We start from the raw sequence: 22,521 nt of genomic DNA on the forward strand, positions 1-22,521 counted from the left end.
AACAGCTCAAAAAGCATACATAATATTGTTTAGACCCCAGCTATAAAACATGGTTAAATACAATAGATTTTCACATGTTCTACATCTATGATTGTTGGTGACAGTACTTTTTACCCCTCCTTAATTCCAAATGCTGTACGTCTAGGATTTGTGTTATTGGAGTTTTATTACAGTTTGTTGGGTCTAACAATGAGTTTGACCCATATACAGTCTATGGTGTGACCTCTCTGAGGTTGACCCCAAACAGAAGTAATGATGTAGGATGACATATTGTACAATTCTTTGTCTGTGAATGACTTTTTGGCAAACAAAAGGAATATATATTTTATTTATGCATAGACAATATAACAAATAAATCCTAAAATATTTCCTTGTCTGGTGTAATAGAAATGCTTTATGGTCAAATCTGTTTTTAGTGAACTTTATGTGCAAGCCCAGTTTGTTGCAATGGGAAGGGGTTCAATACATACACATACAGCATTGGGGTCTGTGGGACCCCAAACAACAAGGAAATAAAGCAAATGCCAACAAAACACAAGGCTTAATAGTGCCTGTATAAGTCATTAAGAACCACAACATAATTCCTTTCAAAATAGTGTCTTGTTTTCCACACTTTTACCTGAGGAAATGCACTTCTCTATCTCTCTCTACTCATCCTCATCACGCTCTCTCTATCCCTCTCTTTACCCCACCGCCCCATTCACCCACCCTCCCTTCTCTGGTCAGTGAGTTACTCTCTCTATCGCGCTCACTTCCCGAATTAACCACTCAAGAAGTCACCACCGACTCAATCAATAGCTCATACATAAACCCTGCTATAATCGCTCCCCTGCCTGTCTGTCTGCCCCCTCCCTCTCCTTTCTCTCTCCTCACCCTTTACCCCCTTCTTCAGCTTCTGACACTCTTCTTCCCATCCTCCTGTGTCCCACTGTTTGTCTTTTTTTGTCTTCATCTTGTCCTTCTCTAATTATTTTAGACACTTTCTCCTCTCATATAAAACCAATGAACATCGTTATAAATGGGGGTAATCAAGATCCTTCTCTTTAAAAATAAGTCCTCACACTTCTGCTCAAGCAGCATGCGCAACTTCTCAAAGAGCCTGACCTCGTGCAATTTTGACCTAATTATATGAAAAGAAATGTCTTCTCTTTGAATGACAAAAGTTGCAGACCATGTGAGCACATGACCAAAACCTATTCCTCACCATAACCAAAATAGTAAATACCTAAACTTGTAAAATGGCTTTGCATTTCTCCAGAAGATGTCACACTTGACAAATATAAAAATGTCACAAAAAATAAGGATGCCACTTTTTGTACAATACCATATAAGATTGTCTGCTTTTAGGAATTCTCAAACGGCCTTTTTTGGTTTGGTTTTGTTTAGTTTATAGACGAAATTCTAATATTTAAAAAAATATATAACATATAAGACCTTGTCAGGGGTAAACGATAAAGTACTTGTTTCCATTGTTATCCCTGGTGTTTACGCAGTCCATCAACCTTTATCAAGACTGAGAAAGGCAATAATAATTACGTCCAATGTGGACATGTTGTGTGTCTTGTGCTGAATACTTAGTCTGAAAGGCGACCTGATGCTACTTTGGGAGTATTTTTTAACTCCTTTGGTTTCACTAAAGCCACTGTATTCCTTTAGGGACTTGATATTTGTGTAGCATCCCTCTAAAATTTATTATAGGTTCACAGTAATTCTTTTAAGTGCAAGGGCACTATCGGCCCATGTTAGTGTGTCCAGCCAGAATGGGTCCAGTATTGCGTTATAGCAAAGACAAGGAGACATCAATATTGCATTATCTCATGTTTAACTGTGAGACACCGATAGTTGTTTTGGGGGCCTTAAAGATATTGTATTACCAAAGGAGACACAGGCAGACATCCACACACGCACACACACACACACATTCACACTCACACATGAGAAAAAAAAAGAGAATAACACAGAATTTTAAAATTATAAAGCCTCTACACACCCTCTGCTGCTATCCCTTCTCTCTCTCTCTCTCTCTCTCTCTCTCTCTCTCTCTCTCTCTTCACTTGCTTCTCCTCTGCCTCTCTCTCCTCTCTCCAAAGTCTTTGATTCGTCCGTATGGTTTGATCTGCGAGAGAGCGAGTTTTGTAAACACATTTTTCACGATCATATAGCCACGGGCAAGGGGAGCGTGAGGCGCGGAGGAAGAAGAAGAAGAGGAGGGGAGAGAGACTCAGAGAGAGAGAGAGAGAGAGAGAGAGAGAGAGAGAGAGCGAGTGAGTGAGTGAGTGTGTGTGTGTGTGTGTGTGTGTGTGTGAGGGACGTTTAATGAGAGTACAGGATGGAAAGACAGACTGACAGAAAAAGCAAGGATGGAGCCTCAAATATGACTACTATTACTATACTGCACAGAGCAACAAAGACACAGACACTCACATGCAAAACCACACACACACACACACACACACTATGGAGCCCAGACTGATGGTTTTGGCACAAGTAAAGCATCACAGGGGTTGACGAAATGTGAAGCAACAAGGAGAAAAAGCAAGTTGTTCAGTTTTCCTCATCATGCAGAAGGGGGTGACACTCCAACACTGTATTTCCCGATATGACACTTCCTGACTGGTGCACCCATGTAGAGTCAGACACACACACACACACACACACAGAAAGAAAGTGATGCATCTTGTTTGGGATGATGAACACAGAAAACAGAGAGAAACAACGTCTGAAAAACAGATTATGGGGCGAGCCAATAAAACGCAGAGCACAGACGGTAAACACACTGTGGTGTAAAGCTGAACTAATAAAAGTGCGAGGCTCTCATTCCTTACATTTTCTCTTTTTTTTCACTTGGTTGGAACACTTTCTTTTTTCATCTGGCAGCTGCTAATCCGGTTAGGTTCGACTGGCTCCGGTAATGGCACTAACCCGTCGCTTCTACTATACCGACTCGTCTCCACGGGACGCGGCGGAGAGGAGGCGACTTCGGCTCGGGCTGGGCGTCAAACAGACACCGGCGACGGTAATGACCCGATCCAGGGAAGAAGAAGAAGAAGAAGAAAAAGAAGAAGAAGAAGAAGATGATGATGATGATGATGATGATGATGATGATGATGATGATGATGATGATGACGAAGAAGAAAAATGTGTGGCACAGTCCACTCTAAGTTTAGCACAATTTGCCACCCAAGCTTTCAAACTTCCCTTCATATTTGCGGGTATTTTAAGAAACAAATGCAAATAAATGATTGGAAATGGTTTGGTGATGGTGATATCATCACACACAAAACCCAAAAGTAAATTAGGACTTACTTTTTCGGGGGAAATAGCTTACAAAAAAAAAAGTTCTGACCGTTTTTGCTTGATCTTACTGCACATCCCTTCAAAATAAAAGATAAAATTTGGACAAATGCATGAATTACATCTCGTGCGATGTCGCATATGGAGGCCGGAAGGCTAATAATATGCATGAATTATTATCACATAATAATAATAATAATAATAATCATTTTCATTTATATCGAGCCAGAGCCGTCTGCATGTTATAACTTTCTGATGAATTGGCTCCTTCGACTTTTGGCAAAGCACGGGCTGGGGTGAGATTTAGGCCATCACATTTAAAGTGCTTTTCCACTTCGAGATTTGTTTGTTTTCCTAAAAGACGGGGAAACACTCCTCAACAATTCTGCAGAAATCCCTCGCGTCAGTCGTTAAAAAATGATTTTCTTTTCATTTTTCCTTTCCTTCCATTCTTTCTTTTTTTTTTAAACTTAGCCTACTGCTTTTTAGAAAGAAGAATAGCTGCAAGCAATGAAGTCGGTTGTCAGAATATGTGTGTGTGTGTGTGCATATAGTGCAGTGCAGTGTAGTGTAGCGTTTCCTCTTCCTCTCTCTTTCTTCTCTCAGTATTTTCTGTCCGGGGAATTGTTCTCAACGTCCACAAACACATTGCAAATACCCGCCGGCCCAGCTGCATCGATTTCTAATTAGACGCCAGGATAATCGTTGGAGAGAGATGAAAAAAAGGAGAGAGTGATAGCGAGACCGAGTAAATAAATATATAAACGAATTAGAGCCCAGATTAATTGAATGAATATGAGCATTAAAAAGAAACAAAGGTGATCTTGGCGGATAAACCTTGCGTGGACTGAACGGGAAATAAGGCTTATACACACAAAGAGGAGGAACACTGGCTGGAACATGCAGAAAGAGGATGGGGATTTATTTTTTAAAGGCGACTATGATTGGGAAATTAGGGCCTACTTTTTTGTCAAAAATGTTGTTGTGTTGTTTCGCCGCCTCTGATTGATTAATTAAACTTTTTTTTGTGAAGTTCCCATAAGCTCTATGATGCCACTGCAGCAGAGAGCTCCATTTTCTGCAATAAAAGAAGGGTGCTGTACAAGAAACTCGCCCTGAAAGCAATTAAAACAAATAGGAATTTCAATCAGAAGTGGCGGAATATGATCATAAAAGTCCAAACTGACCAGAAAACATAGGTATAATACAGGCTAAGCATACATGCATTTGACCCGCTGGTAATTGCTGCACGGTCTTCAGACGCGTGACGACGCCTGTGCCTGAAACTGTGACAGCAATCAACCTTGAACTAAAGCCACAGCTGGATTATCCAACTTCTCTCCTGTTCAGTCAAATTTCCACCCACCCACCCTCTCCTCCTCCTCCTTCTTCCTCGCTGCCTCCCTCCCTCCTTCTTTCTGTCTCCTGACAGAGTGTGACAGGGGGTTAGCCGGGGAGCTCAGGTAGCTCGTTTACTTTAATTAACGTTTCATCATCCTCGGAGCGGGACCGCGCACCGTATATACTCTTTCATGCTGCTCCGTCTCTCAACCCTGTTCTCCATCCATTCATCATCAGCCCTCCCTGTTCATCTCCCCCCTACCTTCGGGCTCACCTCTCATCTTTTCTTCAACAACTCGCCATATCGCCCCTCTGCTCTCTGTCTCGTGTCCACTCAGGCATATACAGGATAATAATTCAAACACTTTCCTTCCTTCGTTCCTTCCTTACTTCCCCTCATCTTCCTCCTCCTCCCTCTTTTTTCCAACTTTGTTACTTCTTTTACTCCCCTCAACTCTTTTCTGTCCCCTCCTTTGTCCACCCCTTTCTACAATAATGGTTGTTAACCGCATAATTACAGGCTGGTTTAATCGACTGATCCAGAGGGAAAAAGCAGCTTACTGTGTGCTGGCCATTCATTTTTTAGGAAGCTATAGTACAAATGAGCTCTTCAACAAACTCGAAGCAACTGTAAGTGCCTATCGCTATATGATCCATGTATGTTCAGACTATTAATATGGAATATTATAATCATTACAGTATGATATAGGCCTATAGGTTGTTCGAGATGGACACATTTGGCACTGAAGGAGGGAGATGAGACAGGAGGAGCGTTATTGAGCGGTATTGACTGCCTCTGATTATATAGCCTGATGGAAAATAAACCTCCAGTCGGTGATCATCATCAGCTAATGTTTCTATAAACAGAACATCTTTCTCAATGCAGTTATGTCTGTATGTAGGCCTAATATCCCAACATAATTAGGTCACTGATTTTCTCAAGTGAAACTGTGTGTGTGTTTTGTTTGTCCTTGTGAGTAGGAAGTGAGATCCAGCAAGGGAAAAGTGTAGGTCTACTGCAACAAGTAATGATAGTGCACAGATGAAGGCGTGGTGAGAGACTGAAAAGTCCGCAGTTTACACAGTTTTGTGCATAATAAATATTAAAATGAGGAGCGTCTATAAACAGGCTCTCTTTATAGTTCTGCTAACTTCAACGCATGTTTTGCTTACAGTAACGCCTTTCAGATAACTTTTCTCTGTGCGCACATTGCCACCTGAGTTTCAGCGTTATTATTGGAACGTAATAAACAACCAGTTACAGGTTATTCAATGTTTTAAGTCTCAAATAACTCAGACAAAAGTTGATTAATACAAAAAAAATTTAAAAATTCTCATTCTCAAATCAGTCCCGCGTTTTCTTTCTCCAATGAGAAAATAGCTTTTTGGAGGATGAGGGCTTGTGAAAAAGTGAAACGATGGCGTGTCGAATTAGTATCTTTATACTTTTGAAATGAGCAACATTGTATACTTAGAGTAAAGTTGTCACTTATGGTATATGGCTTGTCTGAGTAAGCCTGAAGGCTCCTCTCATTAATTAATTTATCTGAGTCTTTCTACTTGCAATAATTGGCCCTCACTCTCATTTGAACTTTGAAACATTTTCTTGAGGGTATAATGGTCGTTTTAAGTTTCACAAAATGTCTATGGAAGGCCTACAACGGTTCATTATGCTAATTGCAATTATGTAATTACAAACAGAATTAAAAGCCCAAGAGGAAGGCCTTCAGTCTATGCATATTTGTATTGATTATTATGAATATTACAATAATCCTATAATAATGATTTAGGCTATAGCAGCAACAGTCATTCAGGGAAATCTGATACACAAACTGATTCTATTGTAAAAATCCAAAGATTAAAAGATGGAGGATAGGCAAATCACATAAAAGTGTCTTATATTCTTGCTAACTTGTTGTTAATGAAAAAAGGAATGATGTAAAGGAATCAATAAAACCAACAGTAAAAACTTGAGACTATCACAAACCAATAGTACTGAATCCCCTTGGAGTCGGTTTAGAGCTGGAGTTTGATAAACCGGTGGAAATGGCAGGTGTTATATGAAGCAAAAATAAAATAAGAGAAAAAAGTTAAGCAAATGCAGTTAGACTTATATGGTTCAGTGTGGTCTGGGCGTGAGTTGTACACAGCCTGGGACTCAGCATGGAGCATTTTGATGGTTTAAACAGTTTAAAACACTTACAGTGGTAACCGGATTTGTAGCCTTGTGGGGTTAAGAACTTGATGAAATCCACCATGTCCACTGGGACTATAGAGGTGAACGCTCACATACAAATTGCCATTGATAAAGAGAGAAGGGGAAGCCTCACCATCACAAACCCTAAACCCCATCCCTCTCACACTGGTTCAGACAAAAAAAAACAAAAAAACCCCCAACTCTCCTACCCAGAGTGCAGTGCAGCTGGCACCATCTGGGACCTTGGGGGAGGTGAGGTTGACATTATTGCCTAAAAATGTTTTTGCTTTGTAATTGTTTTCAATGGAGCCATTTATTTTTGACTGGGGATCACCCTACCACAATGTATGCAATCAATATTGTGTGACGCGGGAACATTTCAGCTTTGTTGAACTCCACACCTACTAAGTGTTGACCTTTGAGAGTGCAGTGCAGCCCAGTGACTGCTGCTGCTGCCTAAAGGTGCCATAAATAACGGAGGACAAACTACAAGCCTGTTTGTCTGAATTTCCAGAAATGCACTATGATTAATAAGTGTCATACAGCAGCCACACAAAAAGCATTTGCATGAAAAAAACTTATTCAGCCTTTATTTCAATCTCAAGGAATCACTGAGCGCATGCCCTCATTTTCAATGATGTCGAGAAAACAATTAAAACAGAATACATACACACAAAAAATAATTAATGAGAAAACAAACAGACGACAACAGAACACAGTTAAAAACAGTTACATTCAAGAGCGGAGTAGTTTGTAATCATGGTTTTAAATTGACCTATAGGTACAAATGTGTTCAGTTTGAATGTGTGTTGTAAAATGTAAAGTAATTCGTCACTTGGACGAATCAAATAATGACTATTGGACCAATTTAATAAGGAAGTGATATGTGATGGCAAGTTGCCATTAAGGGCTTTATAAATAAATAGAAACCAATGCCTGTCACATCTTACTGTTAGAGATGCACATCCAACCTTTTCATACAAGATGCAGTGATGAGGGGAATAACTGTCCCTGGTAATAAATCTTAGGGCGGAGTGATAAGCTGAACCACCCTTCAAATGGAACAAATAGTCATGGTGACATCAGGACAGGTAATTAGGACTCAATATAAACCACACAATAAGTATGAATGATTAACCTAAAAAAATATGTGAAATAAGAGTCATTATGATGTCCTGGATATAGGCCTGTTACCAGTAGTGAGATTGGACAAAGGTGCTTGCCGTATGTGGGAAGTATGGGTCGATTGCATTTAAAATCGCAGTACTAAGTGGGCTGGAGTGGCTGAACATTAGACTGTATGAAGCAACATGCACAGTGCAAGGATCTTGTCTGCAGTAATGTGAATGTCCCATAACAGCTAGCATAACCACATATCTAGGGTGGAGCTAAACGGATAAATCTGCCAATATTAGCTTATTGTGCGCATATAAAACATAAGATAGACAGAAGCAGATAAAATAAGTACCTGCCTTCAGGGATCATTCTTATGGATCTAACACTTCTGAATTCTTACCATAACTCTAAAAAACTAAAGAATTTCTTACCTAACCTCACTATGTCCAAGTTGAACAACAATTTCTTATCTAAACATAATCATTTTTAATGTCATGTCTAGTCACAAGCTTTGGGTTTGATGGGCCTATCATTGCGTTTATAAGCTAATACTCATGCAAGAGGACCACCAAAGTTCTGCGAGAGTGTTTGGATCTCTGTTGGTGGATTCATTCCACCACTATGGGATGAGTTCGATAAAAACTGGCATGGCACATAGCTTTACGTTGTTGTTGTTGTTGTTGTTGTTGTTGTTGTAGACTGATGAGAAGGTACAGAGACACCTGGCCAGTGAAACCTCCTGTTATATGCCTTAAGGGTGTCTATTATGACTTTCCTAGTTTCCCTGGAGTCCATTATTATTAATGTGGCACAATGAGTCCACATGATCTAATAATAAAATGTGGGGGCGTCTGGGTGGCTTACGGGTTTTAGATGATGACCATATAAATGCATAAATGTCCCTTTCGTTGCATGTCATCGCTCCTCTCTCTCTTAATTAAATGTATCCCAAGTAGACAGGCTGTCCAGTGAGATGTGAAAAGACAATAAACTATTGGCATGACAAAAAGTTACATTTCAACAGCTTTTCAAAGGCTAATTTTATGAATTATATTGAATTGACTGTATTTAGCAATTAACAAGTCATTAATTATAACCTTCCATTAATAACATCTTTTAGTCATTTTTATAAATTATTCTGTTCTTTTGAAACTTTCTAAAATAAACAAATAACAAATTTATAATAAACAACTTGTGTTGTTTTGAATAAACTATGGTACAAAAAAACCTGCAGTCCAGAGAACTGAGTAAAAATCATCCACAAATGTCGAGAATCAATACAACTTAACACCACATGTAAAACAACCTTGTTTTGTACAGTAGATCGTATTATAGCCTTGTTTTCAGTTTTATATTCCCTACTGGTTGTTGACTGGGTTACATGGACCTTAGGGTCATAAACATATTCAGCACATAGATGAACACAAACTTTGAAGTCAACTTTGAAGAAAAATATTTCAAACACAAACAAGACACAGCAAACTCTAAGTTCAACGAGCACAGATTCTAAATGAATGGATATGAAGCCTCCATGATATACTGTCGTTCACTTTTCTTAAGAACATGCTTTTTAAAATGACTACCGTCTCTTCAATTATGACTATTTCCATGTTTACTACGATTTCTTATGTCTATTCTGTCTCTTAAAACTATCTCTGTCTTTTCCCATTACACACACATACACACACACAAAAATTCAATCTCTCCATCTTTTTTCTGTGTTTCCCTCTCCCCCTCACACACACACAAACAAATGTACATACACACACACTTCTATACACACACAGACACTCAGCGCCGTCGGCCCTGGCCCCCGTCGGCCCTCTCGCCTGTGTGTGCGTGTCAAATCGAATCTCTACCTCAGTGCGTAGTACACCTGCTGTGCCGGCGTATAATGCGCTGCATACAGTGAGTGCACGATGACGGATTACTGAATTAGACCAATAATGACAAGTGACACTTCTGTTACCGCTCCCTGAGCCACTGCAGAGAGCAGGGGAGAGGTGTAAATAAAGAACAGACACAGCGACAGAGAGAGAGAGAGAGAGAGAGAGAGAGAGAGAGAGAGAGAGAGAGGGGAAGAGGGTGGGAAGTGAAAAAAAAGCAATAGATCAGAGACGGAGGAAGTCATGGAGATAGATTGGGAATGTTCAGCTTGTTCTGTAAAAATAAATAAGTTCTGTTTCATTCGAGTGCAACTTCTCTGTCCTGTATCTTTTTTCCCTGTTTCCTCTCTGTTTCCGTGGTGACACATTGTCATGGACTCATGATGAGAGTTCAAAATAGATCCATGTTACAATCTGTGGTGAGTTTTTTTTATACCTTTTTCAGACAGTGTAAACCAAAACCTATTGTTTTATCTCTCTTAATACAAATTTCAAGATGAGGTCCCACCTGGACTCAGACTGGGCTTGAAAGTTACATGTGGTCAAGGCATCAGCCAAAATAAAGGCAACATTGCAGCAACCTCACGTGTTTGGCAAAACAGAACTGTTCTGAGAAGTTTTGATGTGTTTTCTCAATGAATATACATGAAATGTAGAGCAGGGTAATTTGGGAATGTCCACCAGTTGTAGACCGGGGCAGTGTATCTGCAGGATGTCTGGCCCCCCCATGGACTCGGGTCTCCGCAGGCCTGTGCTCAGGATACTAAACCATGCCAAATGAGGAAGAGGAGGTGCAATCCTCCCTGGGACCACATGAATAAATCAGCCTACCACCCGGTGCTTCTGTACCGGGGCAAAGACTGACTAGAGGAGAACGCTAACAGAGAGACGTACACAAACACATGCATTCATTCATACATGCACACATGCAGAGGAGAAACTGAAAAGCAGAGACTAAGTAGGTGTGATAGGTGTAAAACATCAGTACTTGTTTTTGGGGGTTAGAGACAGATTTCATGATATGAACATCAATGAGAATATTTGTGTTGGCACTCTGTCATTGATGTCAATTTAACTGCAAGGCTCATCATCCTGCCTGTATTGTATCATAATGGAGAATCATTGGGGGGGATATAAGCCTGCCAAGTCCTCAAGTCATTGTGCCACAGTCGTGTTTGGCTTGTGAGCCAATGCTCACAGGCACAAGCGACTTCCAAAACTTATACCTTCTGTATATCTGCACCCGCTTGATAGAGGAAACAGGAACAAAGATGAACAAGGCTGCTGTGAAGAAGTGAGCACTTAACCGGGACAAACACACACATAGAGACGGAGTGGAGGCACAATTGGAGTTGGGAAAGGAGAGCACAGGAGCAATGGAGCAATAGGGGGAGCACAGAGGAAGGAAGACAGAAAGACATATTGACAAAGCCTAGATATACACATAAGTCACCCGACACGACCCGCCTGCTCCCTGTATTTTATAGAGCTGCTCTGCGCTGGCGGAACAGCATGACAGGCCAGTTCCTTCAATAGAAAATATGGTCCCTCTCTACCCTCCCGCCTCTCGCTCTGCTATCACTCCTGTTTTCTGTCTATCCCACCTGATATCATTCTGTCACCTCTGCACCAGGCTCTTTTTTCCATCATCCCCCTATTTCTTTCCTCCCAGATCTTGCGTTTTTATTGGTGCTCTACATTCCACCCGTCATGTTTCACTCCTCCATTTCTATCCATCTTCATGTCGCTCTCTTAATCCCCTCTCATTTGCTCTCCTCGGCCCTCATCCCTCCCGTTTCTCTTCCTGCTCTCCTGAAGCCGTTTCCGCATGCTGTCCCATTTCCACCTACTCCTCTCCGTTTCCCTCATTCTTCCTGATTCATTTCCTCTCGGCTATCCGTTCCATTCATCCCTCTACCCCCTATTTGTGCTACGTACATCGCCATCCCTCTCTACCTCAGGCTCTTATATCTCCAACTATATTTCCTCTGACCTCCATGGTTTTCCGCCATGGTTTTTAGTTCATCTATCACTCTGTCTCTCTATCTAAACTTTATCCATCCACTTCTTTAAACTGAATACTTCAGCTTGGCCTTTTCACTTTTGCCCCTTCCTTTCTTCCTGCAGCTTCTTTCTCCTTCCTTATAGATGTCTTTTGTCTCTCCCTACCTTGAAATAAGCATATGCATTCATCACATTATCCACTATTTTGCTGTTTACACTGTTGTCTTACCCTCCGGTTCCTTCTCCCTTCCTCCTTTCTTTTCTTCTTCATTCCTTTCTTTTGGCTTTCTTTCCTCTCTTTTCTTTTGCTTTCTTTTTCTTCTCTCCCTCTGCATTCCAGGCGGCCCTCCCTCTCTCATCCGCAGCCTGAGCACAGAGCCCCGTGTGTCGGAATCAATTAGGGCTGAGAGCCGTCGCGGCCGCTCTTTCACGGAGGTAAATATTAAACTGCACCAAGCACCGAGGAGGAAGAGAGGGAGAGAGAGGAGGGGAGAGAAGGAGCCCTCCGTCCCTAATCCACCGCATCGATCAGGCGGGGATGAGGGTAATATATTATTTTGACAAGATACGATTCTCCGACGCGCACCGCTATCCCCGGCGATCGATTTCTTTTTTCTCTCCTTTTTTCTTTCCTTTTCTCCCCCTCAGCGAGTGGGACAGAGTTTGTGTGTTACTATGTGTGTGTGTCTCAGATAGGGTGCTTGTGTGTGTGTGCATTTGTGTGCTGTTGTCGGGAGTCTTGGCGTGTGCATGTGCACTGGAGTGTGGATGGGTGACAATAGGAACAGCATTAGGAAATGTGGGGAAGAGATGAGGATGGTGCTGCTAGTAGGTCTGCGCTTTTACAAACAAGCTCCTGTCTAAACAGCTAAATCACACGCTCGCCCAAAGATGGATTGTTGAGAATCTGAGAATCGTATTTCGTTTATTTTCTGGGGTATATGCACAATGCAGAACACAAGGCAAAGTGTCAGGGTTACAGTTAGTCAAATAGGCAGAGCTGACCTATTGTAAAGTTAAGTGTCCTCCCCCGCACAGTCCCCTCTGCTCCTGTGCCTCCCCTCTATATCGCTTTGTAAACTGTGTCTAAATGCTAAATTCCCAGATCAATTTTTTTTATTCAACCTCTCCCCCCCATCAACGCGCTCTCTCTGCCCCTGCCTCTGTCCTCCTCAAACAGCTTCACGTCTTGCTGTCCTCCAGTGATGGAGGGTGTCCTACCGGCCTTGTATATATCTATGTGTGTATGGGTGGTTGCCTGCATGTCTGAGTGTTTGTGTGCAACTTATTCTCACAGCAGGTCATAAAAATCCTACAAAATGCAGAAGTTTTCACATCCCATCCTATGGAAAATGACAACCCTAGTTTTTGCAGTGCCGAATTTTGTAGTTTCATCAAAAAACGACAAAATTGCCTTGATAGCTTTTATGGTTACGTGATATTTTTGATATTAACATTGAATCAAGTGAATTTGAAGTGTCAAACCCACTGAGGATGAACGGCCAACTCTGAAGCTCTATGCAGCTCTTTTGCCACTTTTAGCCACTTTTAGTTCATTGTTTTGTTTCTCTGACTCACAAATAGACCGTATGGTTGAGTCTCCAGCTCTCATCAACCCCTAAATAAAATCATAAGCAGCCATTTCCCTCTAACACACATGGATAAGGTGAACATATGCTACCTGGCTAGCATGAAACTGCAGAAAATCAAAGTAAACCAGTTGCTGAAGAAGAATGTCCAGCAATCTAGCAACCTAAAGAGCTAAATATTTTTCTCAGGAGTTGTTGGAAACCAAAATGTAGCAAAAAGGCCTGTGAATATTGGACTGATGTTCATTGGGCCAGAAACATAATTCCACTGTGATGCTCATGCTTCTCTGTGTCTGCTGGATGTGTAAGTAGGCAAATGTTTGTTAACTGGTTAGCCATAACTACTTGATAAGCTGTAAGTATATCCAACCCTATCACCAGACAAGAACGCCAATATTGGGTGAGTCTGCAAAGCCTCGGAATACATTCATTTACAGCGGGTTTTTTTTTACATCCAATGCCAATGTTTTTAAAAGGATTGCTTTCTACAATATCTGCACATGGCAGCTACAGTATGATCCAGTTTAATGAAAGATTGTGGTTACAGTTAATAAAAAAGATGTCTGGCTGCAAAACGCAGCTGAAATGCCTCCTGTATAGACAGTGTAGCCTTTGCTTACGTAGGGCACACTACTACCTGTTTTGGCACTGAATGTTGGAAATGAATGTAAATTGTGAGGTGCAGCATCATCCAATATGGACGTAATTCCTAGGATACTTGGCTGATATATTGTATCAGGTGCTCTGTTTCTATGAGCTTGTTTTGGATTGTGCTCTTCCCCCTAGTGGTCATAAATCGCTTAATGCAGCTTTAAGTTGTGTTTTCTTGGGTAAAATGATTATGGTCGAGGTTAAGTTAAAGCAGGCAGTCGATACAGCCCATAGTTTTCAAATACATCATACAAATAAAACTAAAATACAAATGAGCTCCTATAAATGTCCCATGAGATCAGTGTGAGCACTTCTACATGCAGACACGATGACCCCAGCAGACAGCAGAAATACAACCCATAGGACACTGTGTGTTGCAATACAGAGCACTAACTATCAAGGTTATACAGTCTCTGTAAGTATTATCAAGAGTGTGCACAATTATATTATCGATTTGTGTGTGTCTGCGCTCTGTACGTATGTAAGTATGCATGCATTTGTTTTGTGTTGACGACATATTTCAGTTCCAACTGTCCTTTTGAGTGTTGTGGTGATACAAACGCACACAAGTCATCTACATGCACACACCCCGGCACCCAACCAGTTTCCTCTCCCAGAAAGCTCTGTCCAAACAAGCACGACAACACCCGCTGGTGTCTCTTCCAGCTCACTCCACTCTCTCTTACTCGTCGTCTCCCACTTTCTCTGTTTCTGCCTGCCGCAACTTAGTTTTCCTCTTTCTTTCTTTCTGTCCGCTCTTGCTTTTATTGTGCCATTTTCTGCCACTTTGGTCCAAGAAAGAGAGGCCGTAATGCAATCTCTCCCCCTCTCCATCCCCTGCTGTGAGGGAGAGTAGCTTGGCCTGTGTGCTGGGCCGGGGAGAAGGGGGAGAGACGGGGTCAAGGTGAGCTCTAATACACTATTGATCCGCCCCAATTGAAAACCTGATGGAAATTTTACCCCCCTCCCCTCCCTTCCTCCTCATCCTTCCCCTGCACCCCTCTCTCTCTGTTTTTCTCCCCCCTCCTTTCGTCTACCCCCCTCTCTCTTCCTATCTCCCACTCTTCTCTTCCCTTATGTCTTTTTTTCTTTCCTGTGTGTATCCTCCCTGGTGTCTTGAGTCTTCCTCTTTTTCAGTGTCTATCCCCATTCACTGCAATCTGTTTTCTCTCCCAGCTGAATGTCTCTTTCAACCACTGACCACTTTCTCTGCCTTGCTATCTGTCTTTGTGCTGGGCAGCACTCTGCCTCCATGTCTTTTAAACCATGCCTCTAATCATTTCCTCTCTTCTCTTCTCCTCCTTTTGGTCTCGCCATCTCCCCTTTTTCAAGCCTTCTCTTTTTCCTTTAAATCCCTTGCTAACCCACCCCTCCCTGCTGTTTCTGTCTCTCTCACTCTTTTTCCCTCATCCCCCTCTCTGAGTGTGCATCAGATGGTCCATTTCTCTCTAACCCAGTGCATATTGATCCCTATGGCAGTAGCATGCAGGGTGAGGGCTGTGAAGACCACTGCTACAGTGTATTAAACGCCACAAATGCTTTGGACGCGGGGCCTGAGACACGCCTCCCCGGCAGGGCCCTGTCAATAGCTGCTCCCTCCTGTCAACAGCAGCCAAATGGCCTCTCAATCTGCGACTTGTGATGGGCTACAGATTGGTACACAGAAACTGCAATGGATGCGCCACAGAAAAATAGACAGAATCTTAACAGGAGAAAATCCAGGAGAAAAAATTAAATAAAGTAACGAGATGTGTATAAGGTAATTTTCCCTATAATGGTGAGCTGCTTTTAAAAAACAGATGTATTCAGCAATGATGCAAGTCAATGAAATCATGTAAAATCATTTCCATTCAGAGGCCTAAAATGTTGCACAACAAAATCTATGACCTCTGCTTTCAATTTGCTCCATTCTTTGCCTTAACAGGCTTCATAATAACAAACTGTTGTCCTGCAGTTATATGGAACAGCAATTATGGACGCAGTCGAGTGTGCTATATACTGTTCAAGCACATCAAACAAAAGAGGCACAAACACTGGAAAGGCTTGAACAATAGAGACGGCAGCAACAGAAGTAAACCTTTTACTGCTACCCATTACTTTCCCACTTAACAAGACAGACCACAACCTCTCCCTCTCTCTGACTCTATGCAGAGTCGGCTGCTATCACCGCACTGCTTGAGTGGGAGATAAATGGAGTGAGTGCATGTATGTGTGCGTTTGATTTATGTACTGTTGTGTACGTGTCAGACGGCCAAACTATCAAGACCACCATCTCCCAATAGACACAGAATTGCTACAGCAGTGGAGGGACCCCTCTGTCGACCCTGAGACCTCTGATACACATCTGGAACAACAGAGCACACCGAGCGTGGATTGGAGGGGTTTGTTGGAGGAGGAGGAGGAGGAAGAAGAGGAGGAGGAGGGGAGCTACCTTCATTGCTTCTGTGCTTTTTTCATTTTCATTCAAAGGAGACTCGTCCACTTTGTCCCTCACTCTCCATCTCTCTTTTTCTCCTCTCTGCCACTGTACTTTCACCTTAAACTCAACTTTACAACTTCTGTCCGCTCTCAGAGGAATAATAATCTCACAGGTAGCAGAGCTCTAACATGCAGACTGGAGGTCCTGGTTGGTTGCTTTCATATTAAGCCTCTGTCAACAGTGTCAGGAGTTACTTCTGTATGATCCCGATCTCACGGGAAATCCACGCTTTGATCAAAACCGTCTGTTATTCAAAGGATACCAGTGTGTAAGAAAAACCATGACCAAAACCATATGTACTATCATTCTAAAAAAAGATTTCACCTCTCACTCTAATCTCTGCTTGACCTTTAACAGTGTTCCCACCTTACATGGCGGTTTATCTCATTTTAAATCATATTTTGTGCATGTAGTAAAATATTATTACATCTCTAAGTCTGAAATATTTTCCTATGTTTTCTGTATATATTGCATTGCTTCTTTGGCCACTAACTGGCATTCAGAGTTCAGACACCTGTTTTATTTTGCCACTTTTCTCTTTCAATCACTCTTTTCTTCTCTCCCTCGCTGTCTCCTCTCTTTCTCCCCCCCTCTCTTCACCCTCTCCATCTATTTCTTTCTCTCTAGGAAGGAATCAGTCTCACCTTAATTGCTCTTAAATCGGATTAATGACTGACCGGGGACAACTTGACTTAATCTCTCTTCTAGTAAATCTCTTCCTCTCCCTTCTTCTCGTACATCACTCTTAAACATTTTATCCTCTCTTGCTCCTTTTATCTCTCGTCCTCATTTTTTCTGTCTTCAGCCCTTTCTCCCCGCTCATCCCATCTCTCTCCTTTAGTCACCTCCTCTACCTCCTTCTTTCTCCTCTCTCTCCATCACTCTCCCTTTGAGTCAATCATTCTTTCATCTTTTTGGACGCACTCTGTCATGCTTCAGCTCTGCTCGTCATCCAGGTACCTTCATCATTTTTCTCCTCTTCTTTTCACTCTTTCACTCTCAACAACTTTCTATCATCCTTTAACTTCATCATCCTGAAATTTTGCCAAAACATCTTTGACTTCGCTGTCACTCCATCTCTCCATTCGCCACTTTGTTTCCCTCTCTCTCTTTCTGTGTTTTTCTTTCTCTACAAGGTTGGCCAGTCGCAGGGTGTTGTGTACGTGTTAGAACACGTCGATGTGGTTCTGTCATTGCCTCCTAAGTGCTTTGGCAATACTAGGGATCTGCTGTCATGCCAGTGCAACTAATCTCAATCGAATTACACTGAACTTGTATTGAGATGGAGATAAAGGACATGAGCGTCTGTCTGTGTGATTGCTCAAGCAGCTCTCTGGCACCCATGTGAAAAAGCACACGGATGAACAGCGCACATAAGCGTACACACATTCAAGAAATCAGTTTTCGTGATGATGACACCATTTTGATCATTAAACTAAATGAGATTAATGCCAATAAAACCACAACAAGAAATAAAAAGTGCACTACAGTTCAGTACAAAACAACTGCCGCCATGTCATACTGGGGTGATCCTTGTTAAGGGTATAAGGGCAAAGAAATTGAGCCACCTTCCAAACCCCTGCAGCTCAAAAAACTGAGGGGGAAAAAAGAGGACAGCCTTGTGGACAAAAGCTCATTTTCCTCTTGGTTGCACACTGCTGCAGGCAGGCTAACATGCCACAGGAGAATTCAACCACTCATACACCTTTGTTTTCCTCAGGTTTTTCTCAACTTTACACACAGCAGCAGAACCATAACCGAGGGTGAACCAGGATTTCTATGTCAGCCCAGAAGGCATATGCATGGCCTGTCCAGCCTGAGGCGAAATTCGATGGTCTGAGAGCCCCGAAGTCGCCCGTTTTTTTGATTGTCACAGAGAAAAGGAGAATCTGTCATTTCCAAATGTGGCCACATTTGTTCACCTTCCGGTTTTGCTTTGAGCCACTTCCACGTCTCCTTTTTCCCATTTCTCTCATCTCTCCACTTGCCAACTCTTTCAAAGCCCCCCACCCCGACCTCCCAACCTCTTTGCATGTCCATCTGCTTCACAGTGCTTCTGTATCTGTCCTCTCTCACTCTTTCTCTCTCTCTAACAGTGCAGTCAGGATTAAGCATTTATCTCGGTGGTCCTCCTTTCGGCCCTAAACGCCCGTGAGGATGATAAGAGTCGCTGGGATTTGTCAAATTGTGCGCCATTGATTAACTGACCTTTCACGCCTGCAAGTCTCTCAGCCACTCCACTAACTGCCGACAGGCTAGATAGAGAGATAGATGGATACATCTGGCTGTTATTATTGTGTACAGGTTTGTAGTTACCAGGTGTGGCAACGAGAGACAACAGGGGTAAGAGGGCCATGGGAGAGAGGGGGGGAGACGAGGGGGAGGGAGGGGGAAGCAGGACAGAGGCTTGGAGATGGAAGGAAAGATACAGAGGAGTCCTTCAATTGCCCTGTAGGCTTGGAGTGTAACAGGTAGAAGTGTGTCTACAACCAAACAGTAATGCATGTTGAATAATGAATAATGAAACCCAAATTTTAAGGTGCGCCAAGGAGCTAATATCAGACAGGAAGACTTAGAGGGGAGCAGAGGAGCCGGAGGAAGCTTTCAGACACTGGCTGGCTGGAGGAGAATCTTGCATGTGATCAGTAATGGCCAAGGGCTACTGCATGGCACATTGGACACCTTTGATTATTCACAGACAGGACTGTGCTGCTTCACCGCCGACACTTTTTCAAAAGCAAGACAGAAAAAAAAAGCCCTGAATCCAATGCTGATCAAAGTGAATCTGACCAAGAGAATTTTGCAACGTTCAAAATTAAAGCTACACATTATAACACAATCAAAATGTCTTTGTTCATAATTTGCAATTTGAGTTCCTGAGAAAAAGTCACAAAGATTTCATATTTCATATACAGTAATATATCTTTAAAATTCAAAAAATGTATAAATTACTAATCCAACTGCAAGTGTCATATGGACACACTAGATAGTCTTTAACTTTAACCAACAACACATGACTCCCATGGAAAAACATCTTGACCTTAAATGACTTCAGATCCCTGTAATATGAAAATATGGTGGTTTTGTCCAATTAATGAGCTGATTTTAAAAGACAAATGAAGGCAAGTGTAAAAGAAAAGCAGCAAGGAACACAAAGGGAGACGGAGATATTGGGGAGGTTAAGGGTAAGTTCACCCACCTGGACTTCCGCGTCGCCCCGCCTCAGAGATGAACCTGAGGCCGAAGCCCGATCACCGTCTCTCGGACTGGACTGGAGTTTGTTCGCGCTGCGCTTGTTCCGACCCGGGAGGCAGGAGGAGGCGAGAGGGGAAAGTGCCGCTGTCGCACTGCACGAAGGCGTCACTAAAAAATAATTTAAAAAATACACAGATGAAAAATAAATAACTTATTACGGCTGCAAAAAACTCGGACAGATCTCTGGACAACATTTCCATTCAAATCGGAAATGAAAATAAATTAAATAACAGTAAATAAACTACGGGACCGGTGACGCTTTGGTCCAGCTGAGTGGAGCCGATCCTGGGGATTGTGTTGTGTTTTCCCGCAGGACCACTGCTGCCCCATAGACCACAGATCAATCACCTTATTTAGCCTACTCTTCACTGTCATACAGTAATGGAGGGAGGAAGAGGTGCTACTATGACACTCCTATAATGACACTTTTTAATAAATGACCTTATAGCACTTAGTGGTATTTACTAGTCTCCTCGAGTTGATGTCTCTACAATATTCATACAAAATCCCCAGAGTGACTTATAATTTTGCTGTATTTATATTAAAGCCTTTTGAGACGTATGAGGTTATCGCTCTTTTTACGCACTGGATGTATCCGGGTTTATCGGCACACAGGGCGGATAAAGAGGCCCTGAATGCAGCTCAGCGAGAGGCTCTGCTGTCTTGTTATCGATATATAAGAAGCTTGCTGGAAAGGATATTGACCGCACTAACTAGCCGCACTTTGATCATACGAAATTGCTTTCCAGATGACAACACATTAAGGATAAGAGCTTTTTTAAAAAATCAAACCCGCCTCTCGCACCTGTCAGAAGTTTCTTTTCCGAATGAGATGGAAGAGAGGTGAGACTGCCTTGAAGAATAAAATAAAGCCAATAGTCTATTTCCAAAAAGAGGCTAGATAAAAAGAAAGAACAAAGAAAAGAAAAAGACATTTATGAAGGGAGGTTGCATCCAAAATTTTAATTCCTCACCAAAGAATCATTATCATAACCCGAAAAGTAGGCTAAGTCTGATTCTAAGCATATATATTGGATTTAAAAAACTCAGGTAACTTCTAAAAAATTAGGAATTTAATATAAGATAATAATTCTAACAATTATCTAAAAATAAAGCAAAAGAATAGATACATAGATAAAAAAGAAACAGCAATATTTATATTTTCTTACTGTGGAAGTGACGGCGAGTGAAGTACAAGTGAATTACGCATAGAACAGCTGCACATTAGTTTAGCGTTTTTGATTCTTATAGGTTAAATTAAATCTATTAATCTGAGCCAATTAAATTATAAAACGATTATGATCTCGATTATAATTATGATGATGATCTAATAACATAATCGAAAATAAAGTGGAAAAGGTAGAGTTTCAAGTTCAAACCAGGGTGTTTTAAGAAATAAACTCTTGAGTGCAGATTATTCGTTCGATATAATAAATAATAATAATGATAATAATAATAGGCTAATAATAATTTAATAGGCCCATTAGTTTGAAACGAAAATATGTTTTATCCTGTTATATGAGATCAGGTGAGATATTTTTATTATTAGGCCCTATTATTGTCCCTCTAAATAAATGGAGCAGGGAAGAAATACCAGTGACTGGAGAGATATTTATAATATCTGCCTGCACAGTCTGTGGTAAATGGCAGCAGCGTTAAAGCGCTGATATTATAATAAATGTAATTGGACGGGTTAACGAGTTCAAAGCCGGCCGTGCAGAGGTAAAGGATGAAGGAGGGGAGGGTGAGTGACGTGGGGTGAAATTTCCCCAAATGCCATTTAATGTCGGAAATATTTCCACCAAGTATTGACAGCACAAAGACGGATGAGAAGGCCGGCGAGAAGAAGCACAAAACCAGGGAAATAATCCAATTAGACGGGCTGAGCTCGTAGACGAGACTGGAGAAGAGAGGTTCAACACTTTGGCCTGAAACTTCACTTCTCACAAAACACAGGCAGGATGAACAGTTTGAGGCCAAGAGGCTGAAGAAAAGGTTGTCTGATTAATGTAAAGCTGCAAAAAGCCAAAAGGAAACAGCTATAAATCAGGAAAAAAAAGACTAAAGTTCAGTATTATTTTATTTATTCCCTGCACTTATTTAAAAACAGAGATATATTATTATTATTATTATTATTATTATTATTATTATTATTATTATTATTATTATTATCATTATCATCATCACTATTATATGTTTTGGTAAATTAATTTGTTGTCAACTGCAAATTAAACTAATTAACCGAAAGCTTCCTCACTTGTAAATCCTCAGTTTTTCTTTCAGAGACACACGCGCTCTCTCTTACACACACACGCTTAAAAACTTTGTTGAGGCAGGCTGCTGTTGTGTAAAGTTAGATGTGAATAATTGAAGGCAGAAAAACAACATTGGTTGGGGTTACGGAGGATCCATTGATCGATCTCTTAATCTGCAATAGTTACATGCATGTATTGATTTACAAACACTGTTTATCTGGAAATATACTGGCACAAATAATTGATGGAGTACACCCACGGCGCACATAAATATGCATCAGAGTTGTAAGGGGATAAACACCTAAAAAGAAAAGAAAAATCTGAGGAGAAACCAGCGAATCCACATAAAGATTATTCCAAAAAAAAAAAAAGTTCAAGTTTGGCTCCGCACTGTATCGATGCGCCCACTTCTGAAACAAACTCCCATGCGAGTCTGAAAACACACGGCTTCACT

The 22,521-nt window shown here is 41.5% G+C and overlaps 1 protein-coding gene across 8 annotated transcripts in view; it reads right to left on the minus strand.

Moving 5' to 3' along the window:
* erfl1 (Ets2 repressor factor like 1) overlaps positions 1-22,521 on the minus strand; it is a 98,560-nt gene that overhangs the window by 19,517 nt on the left and 56,522 nt on the right. For 4 of the 8 annotated variants that reach the window (XM_044208788.1, XM_044208787.1, XM_044208789.1 and 1 more), the window contains one exon: positions 19,757-19,920. The exons of 1 other annotated variant lie outside the window; for it this stretch is intronic. Coding sequence is in view for 1 of the 7 variants with exons in the window: in XM_044208786.1 (XP_044064721.1) it covers positions 2,826-2,827 (2 nt within the window). In the remaining 6 variants the exon portion in view is untranslated. Of the gene's footprint in view, positions 1-1,990; positions 2,014-2,825; positions 2,934-12,067; positions 12,092-19,756; positions 19,921-22,521 lie in introns of those variants that run through there. 3 more of the 8 variants (XM_044208793.1, XM_044208786.1, XM_044208794.1) reach the window with 3 other exon arrangements.

The sequence above is a fragment of the Siniperca chuatsi genome, linkage group LG9, assembly GCF_020085105.1.
Source record: "Siniperca chuatsi isolate FFG_IHB_CAS linkage group LG9, ASM2008510v1, whole genome shotgun sequence".
NCBI lineage: Eukaryota > Metazoa > Chordata > Actinopteri > Centrarchiformes > Sinipercidae > Siniperca > Siniperca chuatsi.